Raw genomic sequence first — 20,302 nt, 5'->3', positions numbered from 1 at the left:
ACCAAACGATTTGTGGCGAGTGCCTCTTCTACGCGGTGGTGTGCTGGGGTGGCAGCATAAAGATGAAAGACGCCTCACGCCTGGACAAACTTGTTAAGAAGGCAGGCTCTATTGTAGGATTAAAGTTGGACAGTTTAACATCTGTGGCAGAGCGACGGGCACTAAGCAAACTCCTGTCAATCATGAAGAATCCACTGCATCCACTTAACAGTGTCATCTCCAGACAGAGGAGTAGCTTCAGTGAAAGACTTTTGTCACTGTCCTGCTCCACTGACAGACTGAGGAGATCGTTCCTCCCCCACACTATGCGACTCTTCAATTCCACCCGGGGGAGTAAATGCTAAAATTAATTTTATTTTAATTTTTTTCATTTTTTTTCAATTTTAATTACTATTTAATTTAATATTGTTTCTTTGTATCAGTATACTGCTGCTGGATTATGTGAATTTCCCTTGGGATTAATAAAGTATCTATCTATCTAAGTGATTTCAAGTGAAGCTACTTTTATGGGAGACACAAATGCACCAGTGCAACTTGCCCCACTTTCCCTGTTGCCAAGTAATGTTGAACCAAGTCGGCACAATGGTGTTCCCAAATACGCACTTTGCTGATAAACTGGCCTGCGCACTGAGTTCACAGCACTTTGGTGACTTTGAAGAACAAAAAAAGAATTTTGAGTTGTATCGCAAACCATTTGCCGTCGATGTGGAAACTGCACATGTGCATATTCAGATGGAGGTGATTGAGCAGCAGTGTAATGGCACACTGAAGGCAAAGTACGATACTGCACGGCCCGCACAGTTTATTCACTCCATTCCAGCAGAAATGCTCCAGCTCCGTCTACATGCGGCTCGAACCTTGTGCATGTTTGGTAGCACATATCCGTGTGAGAAGCTCTTCTCAGTCATGAAGACTAACAAAACAGCACACAGGAGTCGCCTCACTGATGAGCACCTGCAGTCCATCCTAAAAATCTCCACAACTCAGAACCTCACACCAAACATAAACGAACTTGTTGCCAAAAAAAGATGCCACGCGTCCAGCTCTGATAAAATGACATAAGAGCAAAGACAACTGAATGATTTGATTTGTTATTGCTGAAAAGAACAAATTTTATTTATATTTCCAGGTTTTGTTATGCACCATGTTCATATTTGAATTTGTATAATTTTGACAGGATATATTTTTATGGAGAGCAAAATCTTTTGGGATATTTAAAATTTAAGTTTATTTTTTATATAAAATTACATAAGAGTAAAGAAATTTGAATGTTTGTTCTTTTAACGTTTACTTTATTTCTAACTTGTATAATTTAGACAGAATATTTTGCTCTCCATAAAAATATATCCTAAGTTATTTAAGGTTTGAGTTGATTTATTCCGGAATAATATTCTGTCGACTAAATAAAAATTCCTTCTATATAAAATTTAAATAGAACTTGAACAGAAACTATAGTTCATAATATCCATGCAGACTTGCACATAAGTGCGGGAGTCATCTGTTTTAACAAGCAGCGTACTGCACTGATACGAAATAGCCTGCCCATTTAATTATTTAGGAATGGATAAATAAATATTTTGTACAAATAATGTTTTTCATTTTTCTTCCTTCATGGATTCTGGCTCCCCAAAGACTGTATATATATATATATATATATATATATATATATATATATATATATATATATATATATATATACTAGCAGAATACCAGCATTGCGGAGAAGTAGTGTGTTAAAGAAGTTATGAAAAGAAAAGCAAACATTTTAAAAATAGCGTAAGATGATTGTTAATGTAATTGTTTTGTCATTGATATAAGTGTTGCTGGCATATTATATATATATATATATATATATATATATATATATATATATATATACACACACACACACACAGACACATATATAAACATATATATATATACATATACATATATATACACATACTGTATATATACACACACATATATATACAAATCTACATATATATATCTACATATATATATATATATTAGGGGTGGGACTCGATTAAAAAAATTAATCCAATTAATTAGAGGCTGTGTAAGAATTAATCTTGATTAATCGTATGTAATCGCACTTACGTAAATTTGCCCCAAATGCAAATGTTTTTTTTTTTTTATTTAAAAGCGGTTTTAGTGGCGACAGAATCAAATAATAGACATGGACATGAATATTGTAAACTGAAGCTGTTTTAATTTCTGAAAAAAAAGCCTTTAAACTGCATTTGAATTCAAAACAGAAACAAAAATATCATCCCTGGTTAAAATTGGGCAGACTTAAAAATAAAGTGGTAGTTTAAGTAGTTTAAGTACATTTGCAGAATAGTATTGTCTTTAAATAATAATAACCAAAATTTCACCATAAAGTGCAGTTTTCTTCTTAAAAAAATAAGTCAGAAACATAAAAGGTAATTTGACCAGCTTACTCTTTAAACTCTGAGTAACATTAGCCAAAATTATTTTGTACATTAGGCTAAAACAGTGTGATCATTGAACATTTTGTAATTAGATGTATTTAGAATTACTAGCGGTCACGGAAGTCCAATGATCCCCAGTAAGAGCCACAAAGTCCGCTTTCTGTAATGCATCTAATTTTGCTTGCTTTTCAGTGTGCACAAAACCATGCTTTTATCAAGGCTTTGCTCGGGAAGTCGAAATGATCAGTCGTAAGAACGCGCTTTATTCCGACTCTAACATTTTTGTAGCTGTGATGTGTGCATCAGTGTAATGGATGTACCAGGAAATCATGCATTGACAAAAGTTCCTGTTTGCTTGGAATTGAAAGTGTGATTAAATCGTTATTTTTAACACGTTATGGAGTACATGCATGAAGCTTCTCAGCTGTGCTTGTGCTAAGAAAGGGAACATTTTAAAAATAACGTAACATGATTCTGCGTTAACCTAATATTTTTTCATACGTCCCAAACCAAGGAGATGCAAAGGTAAAATGAATCGGGTAGCACGCGTACATACTCAGTACATCCCCTCTCGGGAATCAAACCTCGAATATGCGTTAGGCGAAGACTCTACAATTGCGCCACAGCGTGTGGCTTGTCTATGCTAAAGTATATATTGTAGATCGGGGTATATATATACATTTATATATATACCCGTGTATCGCAGTGGAGAAGTAGAAGTTATGAAAAAGAAAAGGGAACATTTTAAAAATAGCGTAACATGATTGTCAATATACAGTAATTGTTTTGTGAGTGTTATTGAATGTTGCTGTCATCAAGGATTTGATTATCATTATTTCTTTCAATCAGGCTCGTATTTGTAGGATGTGTTCAAGTTACATTCCGTGTTTGTCAATCGTTGTAAAGATAAGAGGTTTCATTCATCGATTAGTTCCTTACTGCATCAATAAACAGCTCGTCTTCCTTTTTATCTGTGATGTGACAAACTGCATGCACGGGTTTTTTTTTACACTGTCTTCCTTTAGCAGGACATTCACTTTTTCCACCGTGTGCTTTGTTTCCGCAGTAGCTGCACTTATGAATATGATTCTATGTATAAGACGCTTCATATGTTTTTGCTGCCTTCTCAATTGTGTAATTGGTTTTGTTTAGCACTCTTTGGAACTGTTGCTTTTGTCTGTGCACTGCGTCCAGTTCACGTGAGTCGCTTCGGTGTTCTTGCATCGAAGGTTCCCAGCTGTACTGGTGCCATCTCGTGTAATGTCAGCTAAGACCCGGCACTTAAAACTTTCTCTCGCAGTTTCAATGAGTTTGTGCCAAACACCACCCTGACCATCTCATCTTCCTCTGCATAAGCACAGTCCTTCACACGCGAGAATATTTACCGGCAGTGTTTGTATTGGATTGCGCTGATGGGCGGCCTTATATGGGCAGGCACTAAATTACAAGCGCTAGTGGTTGCCTATGAACTTAATTTAATATAAACTTACGGTTCACGCCGTGCTTTGTTTCGCAGTAGCTGTACTTATGAATATGCTTGTATGCATCATTTGCTTCATAATGTTTTTCTGCCTTCTCAATTGTGAAATGGCGTTTTGTGCTGATCGCTGTTTGGAGTTCTTCCTTGTGCTCTACGTACTTACGTGGGAGGCGTGATGATGTCACACGAAACTCCGCCCCACGCCATCTGCAACTCAAGACTCCATTACATTATATGGGAAAAATAGCTTCCAGTTATGACCCTTATCGTAGAATTTGAAATGAAACCTGCCCAACTTTTGTAAGTAAGCTGTAAGGAATAAGCCTGCCAAATTTCAGCCTTCTACCTACGGGAAGTTGGAGAATTAGTGATGAGTCAGTGAGTGAGTCAGTGAGAGAGGGCTTTGCCTTTTATTAGTATATATATATATATATATATATATACATATATATACATATATATACATACGAGGTGTGGCAGAAAAGTAATGAGACTATTTACCAAAGTTTTTATTTTTTTCAAACATCAACGTTATCCCCTTCAAAGTAGTTCCCTTGGGCAGCTACACACCGATGGAGACTGCTGGTAGCAGCGCTGGAAATCTTCAACCGGTATGGTCTTCAGCATGTCCGTTACACTCTTTTGGATGTTTTCTAAAGTCCCTAAATGATGTCCTTTGAGGACATTTTTCAGTTTAGGAAAAAGTCACACAGACTGAGGTCAGGTGAATAAGGGGGCTGGGGAACCACAGGAATGGCTTTTGAGGTCAAAAATTCTGTTATGGAGAGGGCAGTGTGACATGGGGCGTTGTCATGATGGTACATCCATTTGTCTGCAATGTCTGGTCTCACGCGAATGACCCTTTTTCTGAGCCTTTCAAGGACGTCTTTATAAAAATTCTCCAAGCTTAACACAAAATTTAATGGCACAACGTTGCTCCAAATTCCACTGTTCCATTTTGCGTGATGCACAACCAAAAACACAACTCGCTAATAGCAGTCACAAAAATCACGTAGTTAACGGAAGGAGTTGTAACTCGCACTGAGCTATGGGAGGGTACTGATACACGTGCTCTATCAAGGACAACAGTGTAGCATTGCCAGATCGCTTGCAGTGTTGCCAGTCTCATTACTTTTCTGCTACACCTCGGTGTGTATACATATATATATATATATATATATATGTGTGTGTATGTGTGTGTGTGTATGTAGATACTGGTTGGTAGGGGTTCAAAACTTATTTCCCTCAATGAAATGCAAATCAATTTCTATCTTTTATTTAAAGTTATTTTTTCGATTTTCCTTTTGATGTGCAATCTGCCACTGTTGAAATAAACCTACCATTGAAATGAAACTGTTCTGAGACTTTTCATTTCTTTGTCATTGGACAAACTTACAAAATCAGTGAGGGGTCAAATAATTATTTCCTCCACTGTATATATATATGTATATATGTGGATGTACAGTATGTGTATATATGTATGTATGTATGTGTATATATGTATGTATGTATGTATATATATATATATATATATATATATATATATATATACAGTATATATATGTATGTACATATGTGTGTGTGTATATATATATATGTGTATATGTATGGATATGTATACATATGTTTATGTGTGTGTGTGTATATATATATGAAAGCAACACTCATCACTCACAACAGTGACAAAACAATTGCATTGACAATTATGTTACGTTATTTTCAAAATGTTTCCTTTTCTTTTTCATTACTTTTTTAACACACTACTTCTCCGCTGCGAAGCGCTGGGTATTTTTGCTAGTAGTTACATAATTTATCGTTTTCGCATAAAACGTATGCAGCAAGTATACAGGTGCCGGTCATAAAATTAGAGTCAAAGTTTTACATATTGTTAATCAACTTGATGTGAACAGAAGAGATTTTTTTCAGTGTATATATATTTCATGTAGGCAATGTTTTTAGCATGTTATTTGAACCATATTTTTAAAAGTTTAAAGCGTTCAGGATTTTTGGTTGACATTGCAGTACATAAAAATAAATGCAGAATATATAAATATAAATTGAATACCATATTAAAATCAGATATAAAAATGTAATAAATACCATTTTCTTCTGGTCTTCATCGGCCATCTTCAGCCTCTTCTGAGCTTCTTCATAAGCCTTCAGGTAACAAAAACAAATGTAAAATCAAGACTCGAAACACGTGTACAAATTTTGTACTAAAAATATAACTGTAATAACATGGTAATGGTGTTGACAAAATGCATCAGTCTAGGGATGACTTCATTGTTGAGTCAGAAACATTATAAGCAGTATTCCATCATTCAAATGAGCAGCTTCAGCATCAGATGCAGGGGAGCCTATAAATATAGCAAACCTGATACAGTCACACAATTTCCAACTAGTGCACCTAAGTAATCTGTCCTCCTAAGGACAGCAAAGTAAATAAATAAGTAATGTAAAGAGCATGAATCCATTGGGTGGGACTTTTTTTTTTTAATGAAAATTGTCTGGTCTGAATCTGATTGCTTGGTTCTGTGCATGCCCATTCCTTGTATCAAGTTGTCTGTTCAAAAGTAACCTGTGAGGATTGAAACTGTATAGTTAAATTTACAGAACATTTTTTGAAACACAATTTGATACATATGAACACTCCTTAAAGGAGAACAGTCATGATTTTCTATCTTTGAATACAGAAAAACACGCTCTCATGCAAGATATCTGAAAAGAATTTTGGCCTGAAATAATGCAGCTGTTTTTGTATAAATCTCCAGAAAAGAGATTGGTAACCTCACTGGTCTGTTATGAGAAAATTAACTTTGAAAACCTATAAATTAATATGGTGGTTAGGGGTAGGTTGGCTATGCAGAGCTTAGTCCATGCAGTTGCTTAGCATTGTATAGGAAACAACTTTCAAAGCACAGATATATTGCAATACACAGCTGTGCAAAATGAATACATATCAATATAGTTTACAAGTTTGTAAATTCCTTCAACATTAAATGAGAAATTTACAAAAGTAATAAAAACAATTACTTTCCAGACATTAACATAACACACTCATTGCTAGGTATTCACAGTTGTTAGGCTACACAACCTCCAACAAAAAAATCAAATCCCTGAATCTTGAATGTGGTCAAATGCTATTCAACCACACACTTGCAAAACTGCTTTAGCAGCTTTTGGTGCACCAACAGAAAACTTTCAGGATTTTCTTTTTATTCCTCACTGATGTAGAGTACTATGAACTAATGTATACCATATTTACATCCCAAAGAACAGGCTCACAAGCACTACAGTTTTAAACACAGTTAAAGTACTTCAACACTGAAGGCATTTTTAAATTTGTATTGAAGGCAAAAGTAGTGACCTAAAAGTGTAGTGCCCAAGTGTGTGCCTCACATTTCTGACAAAGATATCTTTGATTGAATGTGGGTTGTACTTCAAAATCAACCCAAACAATATGTGCTAAAAAAACAATGCTACACTTCAACTTTGCTTCTGCATTCACTGTGTGGACTATGGCCGACCATTCATCCCAGCCAATACCTCCAAGCTGCCAGAGAGAGCTCACCCCTGCAGCATGGAAGTGCCCCGAATGTCAGCAAGGAATCATGGACTATGGAGTTTTAATGCACAACCCTGCTGGATAACGTTGGGGCTACCAGGGGACACTGCAGGGAGGCACAGAGACGTTTATTTTCCCTACAACCCGGAAGTACGTCCCAGTCACATGGACAGAACAAATGACGTACTTCCGGGTTGAAGAAAAAAGGAATGTTTCATCCGGGTTGAAGAAAAAAGGAATTTTTCATCCGACCCAGAAGTGTTGCCAGTCACATGGACAATGAGAAGAGAAACACTTCCGGGTCATGGACTATAAAGGACTGTGGGAAATCCCAGACGGGCGAGCTGAGTAGGGTGGCAGAGGGACAACGCGTCTGGGAGTGGAGGATTGATTATTGTGGATTTATTGTATAATATATGAGTATTGTGTAGTGGAGGGCGCTTTGTGCATATTATTGCTTGAACAAAGTCAATTATTGGACTTTTACCTGGTGTCTGGCATCTGGTCTGAGGGTTCATGGGGACAATAGCGCCCCCTATCTGTCACAACTGTTATTAAGACTTAATTCCATAGCCTACAAATGCAATAATGTATCATAATACAGTCACCCCGATTCATTCATGAAAGCTGATGGATCTCCGTCTATCACATCTCACAGGGTAACCTATAATGAAAGTGAAAACCAGCACAAGGACATGACAAAATTCAGAAGCTAGAAATGCTCTTTTATGCGTACCTTTTTATCAGATCTTTCTACTATGTGCCGTGTCTTCTCCTTATCCCGTTGTTTCACTCTCTCAGCAAAGGCATCCCTTTCCTCTAGATCCAAAAGACGTTCCCTTTCTTCTTTTTCCCATTCCTCCTCATCATCCTCCTCTGCCAGTTGTTTCTGACTTGAACTTGTCACTGGCTTCTTTAAACTATAAAGTACAAAAGTAAATCACAATCTATGCTTCAAATAGTATTACACTGCTAATTAAAGGGAAGAACTGAAAAATACTCCTGATTTACTTTCTAGTTTCATATATTGATATTCTCAGCCAGCTAATGTTTGGATCCCAGTTTATTTCTAGCAAATTATTTCTTACTTCTTTGCAATCAAATAAGAAATTTAATCATAAAAATTATTTTCATGAAGTCCACCTTTTTTTAATGATAAGGTTGTGATTCTACTAGAAACTGCTACAATTTGATTACAGACCCTGATTTAATGAAAGTTAGTGTCATGATAGCTGCAGAATCCCCTAGGAGTGGGCACAAAGACTACAAAAAGACTTAATCTATGAAAAATACCTTGAAGAATTTTTTTAATTTTAAAAAAGATAAGAACAAAGCCACCCACAAATCTTTCTGTATGGTTTTGGGTATGGCACAATTTGTTAATAGATAATATCACTTCTGAAAGCTGATAGGTGTTATAGTTAGCTTGGAGGTATCAACAGATGGAAGCGTTTGTCTTAAATGTGTTACTTTTGTGTTTGTGTGGTGATTAATTTGGGTGAATTTGAGATAGAGCATGAACATGGTAAAATGAATGATGGTAGAGGAGAAAAAAAAACCTTTTTTGTAAAAATCCATTTTTTATGTGGAGAGAAACAATTATAAATTATTACCTTACCACAAAATAATGCACTTCCCATTAGTTCTAAACTGTGAATGAGATGATTCAAACTGTGACTCGCTTTCAGAAATTGTAAATTGCAGCCAGTGGTCCCTGTGTGATCCTGGACAGTTTACATGCATGTGTATAACCTGTTGATGTCGTCTTCTTCACTACTTCTTCATTACTTTCAAATATATCTGTTTCAACTGTATCTAAGTGATAAGTATGTTAAAATAAGGACTGTTTAAACTTGATAATCTGTAAGCAAAGAACATGATAAGTATTTGTTTCTGTTTACTGTCATATAGTAGGTGTGAAAACTGGAAAGCAGCTCATGCTCCAAAGTTTCAACTCACACTTAATATATGTGACTAGACATAGACTGTCTTCATCTGATGAGGTTTTTTATACTGTATAAAGCTGACAAAGATACTTTTAAGATGTGTATTCCTTATTCAAGTTCTTTTGCTTTTCCAGGCATCACTTTCATTTGCAGCATACTCCAAACATTTTTTAAAGCTACCAGGTAGTTCAACCTGTGATGTTGTGCAAATCCAATCAAAGAAATCATAGTAATGAGAAACAAGTTAGAAAACATTTGCATGGTGTAACATTCAGGAACTTTGTTTATTGTATGGAAAGCTGGCAGCATGTAGGTATGTAAAAGGGAAAATTATCCAGAATATTGTATACAAGTAGAAACAACCTCTTACAAGTGATATTTTAAAATAGAAACTAATCTGTAATTGAAGCTGCACGGAATGTTTCTCAGTTTTAAGAAAACTCTACAAGTTTGAAAATTCACCAATGCTACTCAAATGGGAGTTTTTGAAGTTTCAAAAATATGTAACATTGAAGTATAAAGTGTGCTAAATGTAAAAAAAATTTTAAAAAATCTGCCCACTGGGAGTCTAGTTGTTTTATGCAGGCAGTCAGACAGAGATAAACACAATGATAACAGTGGGTGTCTTTTATTTATATATATCTTGTCGTATCCCACCTGTCATCATCACTGTCTTCAGAAGAAGACTGCTTCTTTCGTAGGTGTTTTCTCTTTCTTTCTTTTTTGCCCATCTGCTTCTTTTTATCTATAGCTTTTTCTTCCTCGCTATCATCTTCACTCTCTAACAAAGTGTAGGTTTTGTTCTTACGCTCCATTTCAATGGCTTTTCGCTCAGCAAGTCGCGACTCCTTCTCTATAACTTGCTTCCTTGGAATCTGCAACCAAAACAGCATAATTCTTGACATCAAGAAAAGACTAAAAGTATGTTTAAAGATGAAACAAACTGCTCAATTTCTAAAAAGAATAAACTGTTTAAACATTTACTGTATTTAACACTGTTTTTGCTCTGAGGTTCTTTATTAACTCAAAATTTCAAAACATTATACATATTACAAGTATTACTAATATACAAGTATTAGTATGAAGATGGCACAAACCACACATAAAAATAATTTATATGGAAAACTGCTAACTGTAAATAAAGAAACATAAATAATATACAAGTTACCAATACTGAAATATTAGTAAATAAATCAAAAGCATGACTGCACTGTTTCCTGATACGTACAACACAATATCTGATTAAATAAAAACCAATACAAAATGGCAAAATAATAAAAACAATACTTTGTCAAAACAAGAAGTGGTGCGGTCCTTACTATAATTCTACAATATAATAGATATCTTGTGAAATAAATACATAGATTTAACTGGATAGTTTCAAGTAAAAAAAAAGAAACATAATAAGTAAAAATAAAAGACATTGGTGCACAATGATACTGGTTAGTGTATTACTATTGTACTGTAATAATGTGTTACTGTGGTTAACAAACAGCTGAAGACCAAAAAAGCAAGAAAGTCAGAGACACAACATTTCGGTCATGTAGCATACAAAGTCTTCATCACACAAGGCTGCACAGTCAAAGAATTCTATCTGCATCTTTCTGTTCTTTTTCAGCACAGGTTAGAAAATGATATGCCATGTTCATTCTATTAATAAAAATTTTGCAATAAATTTGTTATGGTGACCTTAATACTGTGTTGTGATATTAGTTCATTTAAATGCAGACTGGCCGATTAATATTAGCCATTCTACACACTATCATCAGTTGAAAACAAATTCCTGTGCTTTATCAGTATCGAAAATCTGACACATACTTGCATTGGTATCCATCCATTATCCAACCCGCTATAGTCTAACCACAGGGTCACGGAGGGGTCTGCTGGAGCCAATCCCAGCAAACACAGGGCGCAAGGCAGGAAACAAACCCCAGGCAGGACGCCAGCCCACCGCAGGGTGCACACACACACACACCCACACACCAAGCACACACTAGGGACAATTTAGAATTGCCAATGCACCTAACCTGCATGTCTTTGGACTGTGGGAGGAAAGCAGAGAACCCGGAGGAAACCCACCCAGACACGGGAAGAACATGCAAACTCCAAGCAGGGAGGACCATGGAAGAGAACCCGGGTTTCCTAAGTGCGAGGCAGCAGCGCTAGTTCAAGTTCAAAGTTTATTGTCATGTGCACAGTAAGGAAACACGTTTCCCTGTACAATGAAATTCTTTCTTTACTGTCTACACCAAATGACAAAACCAACATATAAAGATAAAACATACATAATAAGTAGTAGATAGATAATAAGTAACAGAGGCAGCATAAAGTATAAAAACAGAATAGAAGTATAAAGTGTAATTGTGCAGGTAGGTGTGTGATGGACAAGTCAAATACAGTTGTGTGAGGTAGATATGATGAGGTGAACCATGGTTATCAACTCCAGTCAGTTATTTGGGAGTCTTTAGCCTGGAAGTCCTGTATTTTATACTTCTATACCTCCTGCCTGAGGGTAGAAGTGTGAACAGTTCATGTTAGGGGTAGGTGGGGTCCCTGAGGATCGAGGCAGGTCTCCTTTGGACTCTGCAGTTGTAGATGCTCTGCAGAGAGGGCAATGGGGTCCTGGTGATCTCAGCAATCTTTACCACTCTCTGTAGGCATTTGTGGTCCATAGCAGTAGTGTTGCCGTACCATATGGTGATGCAGCTGGTCAAGATGCATTCGAACGATGCAGCTGTAAAAGTTGCCGAGGATCTTAGTAGACATACCAAACTTCCTCAGCCTCCTCAGAACGTACAGCCGCTGTTGAGCCCTCTTGACCAGCTGTGTGGTGTTAAGTGTCCAAGTGAGGTCCTCACTGATGTAGACGCCTAGGTATTTAATGCTGCTCAACCTCTCCACTTCAAGCCCTTGGATGAACAGTGGCTGGTGAGGTCTCCTCTCCTTCCTCATGTCCACCATCATCTCCTTCGTCTTGTCTGTGTTGAGGGGGAGGTTATTGTCCTCACACCATGACGCCAGACTGTCCACCTCACCCCCACCAGTGATGCGTCCAATCACTGCGGTGTCGTCTGTGAACTTTAGGATGATGTTACCTTTGTGGGAGGTGACACAATCGTGGGTGAACAGGGTGTAGAGGATGGGGCTGAGGACGCATACCTGTGGGGTGCCTGTGTTTGTGATAATGGTGGCTGAAACCCTATTAGCAATCCTGACACACTGGGGCCTGCCAGTCACAGAGGGTGGGGTGCAAGCCAAGTGCATACAGTTTATGGGGGATAACCGTGTTAAAGGCGGAGCTGTAGTCAAAGAGCATCCTGATGTAGTTTTAAAATGTAAAGGTAGTTTTACTTAAAAGACCAACACGAACATTAATGTGAATGACACCCTGGATAAACATGGTTCCCCAAGTCATAGGCACGTAATATGACTGCAGAGCTGCTCTTCACAGTCAGTGCATACCTGGCTCAGTGTTTTTGCATCGCTATAACAGAACACCACATCTCCAAGTTCCTTGTTTCAACTTGTACTGTTACTTTAAGAATCGCAATAATTAGGTAGCTGCAAAAATGAGTAATTGGGGACTCCTGATATAGATTCTGTTCAAATTAATGATTTAATGACATTAGGGAAAATTAATTGTAATGTCTGAGGAATGCCTCTGAACACCAACATGTTCCCGAATCCTCATCAGCAAAAACCTTAAGTGGAATAGAACAAATACACATGAGGTCATCTAGGCACATCTTAAGCATGTTACCTTTCTGTAGAGCTCTTTGGCAAACACTGTCATCCTTTGATCAATATCAATTGTCCTTGTGTCTTTTAACCTCTGGATGAAGTCTTCTTCACTTGAGCTGCGCTTTGCTGTTCCAATAAGAAATAGGGGAACATATTTTTCACTGAGCCCTAAGATATCATAGAGCTGATCACTCACCCACTGCTCCAACCCTGCCATGATCAACACCCTGGTAAGAAAAAAAAAACAATACAATTTAATTATCTGGAATTTTTTTACATGGACAGTTATTAATTATATTCCTGCCACTGCAGTACTGGCTTTTGCTAGGCTGCCTTTTTGAACGCAGTCAAGGTTGGGGCTGACCTAAAGTTAGTAAAAACATTTACAATTACAAGGCAAACAAATAGAGGACAATACAGGAATATAAAAGGTAAAACTTGTTGCATCTGGTACATAAACTGTATTGTTATTTTCTTTAAACTTAAATGTGCCTTACCTTGCTAAAGTATAATAAGTAACTAATTTGATAGGATAGCTTTATCCTCAGGATTCTCTCTCTTCCTCTTTGTGACCCTATTTGCACAGGTCTTTTACTCTTGCTTGTTCTCCAGATTTCCTCCACATCCCCAACCTATGCTGGTTATGGGCTGGTGTATGTTAGTGTACTTGGATGACACACCCATCCAGAGTTGACTTCTGCCTTGCACCTGATGGTACTAAAGTAGAATAGAGTCTCGCTGCCTGTTATAGTACAAAGGAAAAAATAAAGCTCAGTTAAGATGGTTCTCTTTATGCAAAACTGAATGTTATAAAAGCCTTACTGATAAAATACCAGCAAATACTTTGGAGTTTATTCTTGGGTAACTCGATGTGTGTCATGAATCTGGGGCATAACTTAATACTGAAATGACTGTCAGCTAACGGTTTAGATTAAGAATGGGGGTGTGCCTTGCACTCTAAAGCGTTTCCTAACATTCATGTCTTATTTACTTAAGGCAAGATGACACTTAATTTTAAAGTGCAGAGTCAGAAGAAGGACAGAGGGAGGCATGGATATAGGTTAAGAATGAAGAGGTTATAACAGTTAGTTAGTGTTAGCCAACGAGAAACACTAATGACCATAACCCGGATAGTAAAGCTACCGGCATTCATCTCTGCTAAATTATTTTAGACATTATTTTGACATATTTGGGCACCTTGCGATCCCGCAAAAAAACATGCAAGTCTATATCTAGATGACATGCAAGGCTCCAATCTTTAATGTTTTTAGGACCTGAAATTTGTTATCGTAAAAGTAAGGCGCTTACCACCCCGATCTCCTCTCGTATGCGAATATTTCAGCCCGAAATAAACGATGCTAAAACGTCCATCTGCTGCTGTTCTGACATTGTGTTTGATTTTGTCCAAACTGAAACGCCAAAAATTACTATCGTATCATATTCTTAACTCTGTACTACAACTAGCAAATACACACTCGTGCCCGGAAACGGAAATCCACCGTTTACACTGGCTGACGAGTTCGGCATCTGTTACAATTGACATTGCCCCCTATCGCCAGTCTTCCGTGATACTTTTTTTTTTATTTTAAGAACGCCATGGTGGTAAATAACCTTACGTCACCTTAAAATGTCATAGTTTAATAGAATAAACGCTCTTGTTTACACATTATGCAATTCCATGACAACACAGATTCGTAATGAGGAAGCTAGAGTAAAGCTTGTGGACTGATCCGCACATCTCATTTGGACTGGAAAAGGCGACCTGAGACGTGAGCATAGACAGTTTCCCTAAATATTTTGGGAAAAGCTTCTTTTTCGGCCTCGATTTTTCAAAAATACAGCCTAAGTTGAAATAACACAACTCATATATGAACGTCGCGGTGTAGTGTACCATGGAAGCCTAAGCAGAGGAGAGAATCGGGTGTTAAAACATTAGATATTTATGTAAACCTCCAAATAAAATCGGATACACTGTATAAACATTTCGAAGTAAACCGAGAGAAGAACGAGGTGAGACGTGCTTGTGAACGTATAAAGGCAAGACAAATTTAGCCAAGTTAGAAAATATGCACAGGAGTATGCAGAATGTAGCCTCTTACAGATCCGAGTTCCTTTTTTTGCAAAACTGTGCGTGTTCGTTTGTACTTATTTCGTTTTAGTAGTACCTGCACGTGGAATAAATATAGTGCAGATGTCGCTGTTTACATTGTGGTTTGACCAGAATTTCTCAAACACTGGAACGCGGACTATCGCCAGTGGATCGCAAGTTGCTGTTGTTTATACCAGTAGCGAGCAGCCCTCCAATGATTGCCCTAGATTCTCCTTCCGCGGTGCATTAACTATCGGTACTCATTTTGCTTCAACTACGTTGTCCCGAACGAAGCTGCCTCTTTAAGGTACTGGTTGTAGGTATAATAAAATCGAATGTGAAGAGAAAAAAAAGGTGACAATCGCCCAACGTGGGGCTCGAACCCACGACCCTGAGATTAAGAGTCTCATGCTCTACCGACTGAGCTAGCCGGGCACCACATACAACAAATTTGACAAATCTCAGAAAATGGATGGATAAAAGTTATATTGGTTTTGCATTCTGTGTAATATATGCAGCATTTTACGCGAGTGACTGAATACTTAAATATGTTTTCCTTTTACAAGTGTACATTTTTTCCCTAATACAAACAGTATTCAAGTAAATTCTAGTACGGAGTTTAGTTTTTATTTATTTTTAGAAACGTTAAAAAGCATTTTTGTTCTTTTTTTGGACACTCATATTGCATTGTTTTTTTTTTGGTTTAGATCAACACAAACCAACGAGGACAACGCGTATGTCCATTGTGGATTACAGATTTGAATTTGCTTCCAGACCAACCCCTCGTCGTAGCACGTCCTATTCTTACCTTTAACCCCTCGTCGTAGCACGTCCTATTCTTACCTTTAAATTACGGTCGTCTCAGTGTATAGCGAAGGGGCATGACTTATAATATTTAAAACATATATGCAGTAGCGCGTACTACAAGTGAACTACACTCGTTTGGGCTTGGATATTTTATTTCAGGAGGTGCCCGGCTAGCTCAGTCGGTAGAGCATGAGACTCTTAATCTCAGGGTCGTGGGTTCGAGCCCCACGTTGGGCGAGTGGTTTTAGTGAGACAACTTGTTATTAATTGCAGTTGAATTATTACTTGTCACCTGTTTCCCAGCAACACCAGTTTGCCTATATTAAAAATGATGAGTGATTATTGTAACATTGTAGTTAATGTTTGTAATAATAAAAGTCTAGTACAGCTGTCACTAAATAGTTAACTGACCACAATTGAAAAAACGGGCCGGTTTTGAATTCTGTACCTAGGCCACTTGTTTTTCTACAAAATATTGAAAATTAAAACTAAACGTAAATTTACTCTTTAAAGAAAATAAATGTTAGTCATAGCAAATCTGTTTAATAATTAGTTGAAATCATGTACTACTATCATTCAAATGTGCAACCTTTTTCTTCCTATGCCAACTAACTGGCAGAAAACTATCTTCACTGATTTATCATTAACGTTTTAGTTATGTCACATTGTGTTTTCTGTGTATTGATGTTATTAAACACATTTTGTTTTCTTTATGATAGCATATTAGCAAACCTTTTGTGAAAAGAACAAGTAAATAGCGACCATTGAACATCCCATTTAAACTAACAGTCAAGGCCAGTCTGAATGCAGTGCACTAAAGCAAATAAAGAGTAAACATATATAGATAGCTGTCCTAGATTCTTCTTTACCTTGTAAAGTGTATTATGTGGTTTAAATTCACATTTTATTCACAGCAAGAACTGCCTCTCTCAGTCCCACAGAGTATTAAATCCAGAGCTTTCAGACAGGCAGTTAATGTGTTGTGTTGTTTAGCGCTTGCTCTGTTAAGAGAATTCTGATAGAAATGTCCAGAGGAAAGGGTTTAATTGTGCTAAGTATAACTGATGTAATCATTATGTAATAATCGTAAATGAGTCAGTAGGGAAAATGAGGATTGTTAACTTCAAGTAGGAGGTGAGTTGCTGCCTCAACTGGATGAGCTGAAGTATCTCAGGTTCTTGTTCACGAGTGAGTGGAAAAGGAGTGGATAGATCGACAGAGTGATCAGCAAGTGTAGTTCTGCGGTTGCTATACTGATCCGTAGTGGGGAAGAAGGAGCTGAGCCAGAAGGCAAAGAAAGCTCTTGATTTACCAGTTAATCTACGTCCCTGTCCTCGCCTATCTTCCCTAGCTTTTGGTAGTGACTGAAAGGATGAGATCGGGGGTACAAGTGACTGAAAGGGGCTTTCTCTGTATGGTGGCTGGTCTCTCCATTAGAGATAGTGTAAGAAGCGCAGGCGGTTCTGGTATCTGATAAGGATGCCTTCAGGACACCGCCCTGTGGAGGTTTTACAACCACAACCAACTTGGGGGTGGACCCAGGGATGGCCATAAACCTGGGAATGCCTTGGGATACCACCAAGGTTATTATGGTTTTGCCTTTTTATATTAGTTTTTATATCTATATTATTTCTGATCTTACTTGGAAATTCACTTTAGTTTTATTACCTTCATCATATATTTTTAGTTTTATTTTAGTTTTTATTTCACAAAGACATTTCTGTTTTATTTTTCTATCTATTAGTTTCAGTTTTAGTAATTATGGAATGGTTAATTAAAGAGCTACAATGGAGTTTAGTTTTGTGTCACAATCAGACAGAGCTGTACACTTAATGAGTTTGGATATAATATTAGTTTAATGTTCTTGGAAGCTTACTACACTACATGGTTTACTATCTGGTTTTGTTTTTTAAAAACAAGCATACAATACTCAAAACCTCCAGCTGAATGTGAACAATTTTATACAAATATTTACATTTTTAAAACAGTTCTATGTCATTTGTGCTGAACAAATGTGCACTGACCATTGGCACTTTTTGTCTTTTCCTTTTATTGTACAGAGTGGGCCAATTTGTAATGAAATTTGGATGAATTTTAAGGTCTGAGGGTTTTATACTCTAAATTTCAATAGCACACAACATATCTCGCTCCAAGACAATGTGCTTATAATTAATGCCTTCAATATTGCATTAAAAAATCTTCCATACTGGAATTTTTATTTTCTACCAGCCATATTGATTTCTGATTCCATCTCAGGCACATACAATTTATAGACAGAATTATGCCGCCTGAAGGCCTGAAAAAATCAAAAATCAGAAAATACATACTACTGTATTCAGACAGGTGTGATAATGAAAATCAAGAATCAGTGTGCAAACTCCACTTAGCTCTAGTAAGAGAAACAAAGAAAAGCAATCATGTAGTGTGAAGGTTATGGGTAGCGAAACGTGGAATAGTCCACACATAAGAACTGTAAACCCATAATGAGCAGAACAAGAGCAGGTAATAGGAGTATGGACGTGCACAAAATGACAGAGACAACATCTGAAATTAGGTACAATGTACTGTATACATTATCTAAATCCGCTTATCCAGAGTAGGATCGTAAAAAACCTGGAGCCTATCCCAGCAGGTTGGATGCAAGGCAGGAAAAATCCCCGGTATGCAATATGTATGATATGGCTGACGTTAAGAAAAAAGAGAATATGATATTTCATCTATCTATTTTGAGAGACAGAGAAAAATTTAAAAAAGGGGGACAAACATTTTGAAACATAATTCTGTTACTGGACTATTTTCACAATATCAGGTATTTTGAGATGTGAATGTACACTAAAAAAAGATAAACTAATATACTTAGAATAAATACAAAAACACATCAGTATGTTTAGTTTTTCACCAGTTGGCAGACTCTATTCTCCTACCTACCTGTAGTTAGTGGAGACATTACCAACTCAGGAATTTTACAAGGTTTGTATTGCTTCATTGTTAAATGACTTTTTTTAAAGCAAAGATGATTGGTCAGCAACAATATGCTGATCTTGTATGTTGACTGTCAGTCTTTCGTTCAGTGCTGTCAAAAAGGATTACATCTGTGCAAAGTGAGAGGTGAATTACTGTCAACAAAAAGCAGACACCTGAGAAATAAACTGAAACGTTACTCACTTGTGATTTTTTTTTGTCCATACGGTAAAGGTTTTGTTGACCAGCACATTATGATTTCAGCTGTTTTAATTATATGTTGATATACAACAAGCACAAAGAAAGGTGGTATAGTAAATCACTTTCTATTTCACACAGTATACATGTCTGTAGTCAGCTCGCTCTGTCATTGCCAATGCTGTGTGATCACCCGCCATCCTTCACCAGCCGCCAGTCACTGGATGAATATATGTAGGAGGACTTTCTGTATTAGAGTTAAAAGTTACAAGGGTTAAAAACTAACGGCAAGAATATAAATTCAAAACGTAAAAAACAAAAAATATTTTTAGTAAATTTTGTTTCAGTTAGTCTTTCCAGCCACTTTAATAGTTTCGTTTAGTTGTAGTTTTTTATTTTGGCTTTGTTAATTATTTTATTTCAGTTTATGAAAATGTCTTTTTAATAATATTTTCAGTTTTGATTGTAGTTTTCATTAACTCTAATAACCTTGGATCCCACAACATGAGTTGGCAACTGTTCATTATAATCCTAATTCAATAGAATATGTAGTTTGTTTTCGTACAATGCTTAATTGTGCTTATTGTTTCATTTTGATTCACAGAGGCTTCATGAAAGGTTCTAATTTAATCAAAACAAAACAGACTATCAATATCAATGCAAAGAGTATCACCGTAATGTCCACCAAAACAAATCATTAGAAATCTATACTTTTGCATAAAATTATGTGTACGTGTGTGTGTATATAAATACATCACTTCTATTATTGTACAAATCACATTGATTACAAATGTTCTTACCTTTAAATTAGGGTCGCTCAAGTGTATAACGAAGGGACTCACTTCATAATATTTAAAACAATGTTACAATAATCACACGTTATTTTTAATATTGGCAAACTGGTGTTGTTGGGAACAGGTGACAAGTAATAATTCAACTGCAATTAATAACAAGTTGTCTCACTAAAACCACCCGCCCAACGTGGGGCTCGAACCCACGACCCTGAGATTAAGAGTCTCATGCTCTACCGACTGAGCTAGCCGGGCACCTCCTGAAAGAAAATAACAGGAGAACACATTA

General features: G+C 36.8%; 1 protein-coding gene and 3 non-coding genes across 5 annotated transcripts in view; 1 reads left to right on the top strand and 3 right to left on the bottom strand.

The window, feature by feature from the left end:
• Window positions 1–14,692, bottom strand: part of dhx16 (DEAH (Asp-Glu-Ala-His) box polypeptide 16) — a 49,496-nt gene extending 34,804 nt beyond the window's left edge. The window contains exons 1-6 of one of the 2 annotated variants that reach the window (XM_039768719.1): window positions 14,476–14,692; window positions 13,665–13,909; window positions 13,187–13,394; window positions 10,084–10,301; window positions 8,217–8,400; window positions 6,016–6,072 (exon numbers count right to left, since the gene is read on the bottom strand). In XM_039768719.1, the coding sequence (XP_039624653.1) occupies window positions 6,016–6,072; window positions 8,217–8,400; window positions 10,084–10,301; window positions 13,187–13,384 (657 nt within the window). In that variant the 5' untranslated portion in view covers window positions 13,385–13,394; window positions 13,665–13,909; window positions 14,476–14,692. The remainder of the gene's footprint in view (window positions 1–6,015; window positions 6,073–8,216; window positions 8,401–10,083; window positions 10,302–13,186; window positions 13,395–13,664; window positions 13,910–14,475) is intronic. The other variant, XM_039768720.1, reaches the window with a different exon arrangement.
• Window positions 14,693–15,618: 926 nt separating this feature from the next.
• trnak-cuu lies at window positions 15,619–15,691 on the bottom strand. Its single transcript has one exon. It is a non-coding gene; the product is annotated as a tRNA-Lys (tRNA).
• A 536-nt stretch (window positions 15,692–16,227) lies between these two features.
• trnak-cuu lies at window positions 16,228–16,300 on the top strand. The gene has a single exon. It is a non-coding gene; the product is annotated as a tRNA-Lys (tRNA).
• A 3,895-nt stretch (window positions 16,301–20,195) lies between these two features.
• Window positions 20,196–20,268, bottom strand: trnak-cuu. Its single transcript has one exon. It is a non-coding gene; the product is annotated as a tRNA-Lys (tRNA).
• Between the last annotated feature and the right edge of the window lie 34 nt (window positions 20,269–20,302).

The sequence above is a fragment of the Polypterus senegalus genome, chromosome 11, assembly GCF_016835505.1.
Source record: "Polypterus senegalus isolate Bchr_013 chromosome 11, ASM1683550v1, whole genome shotgun sequence".
NCBI classification, from domain to species: domain Eukaryota; kingdom Metazoa; phylum Chordata; class Cladistia; order Polypteriformes; family Polypteridae; genus Polypterus; species Polypterus senegalus.
The sequence above is the reverse complement of the archived record's forward strand: the minus strand, read 5'-3'. Positions and strand labels throughout refer to the sequence as shown.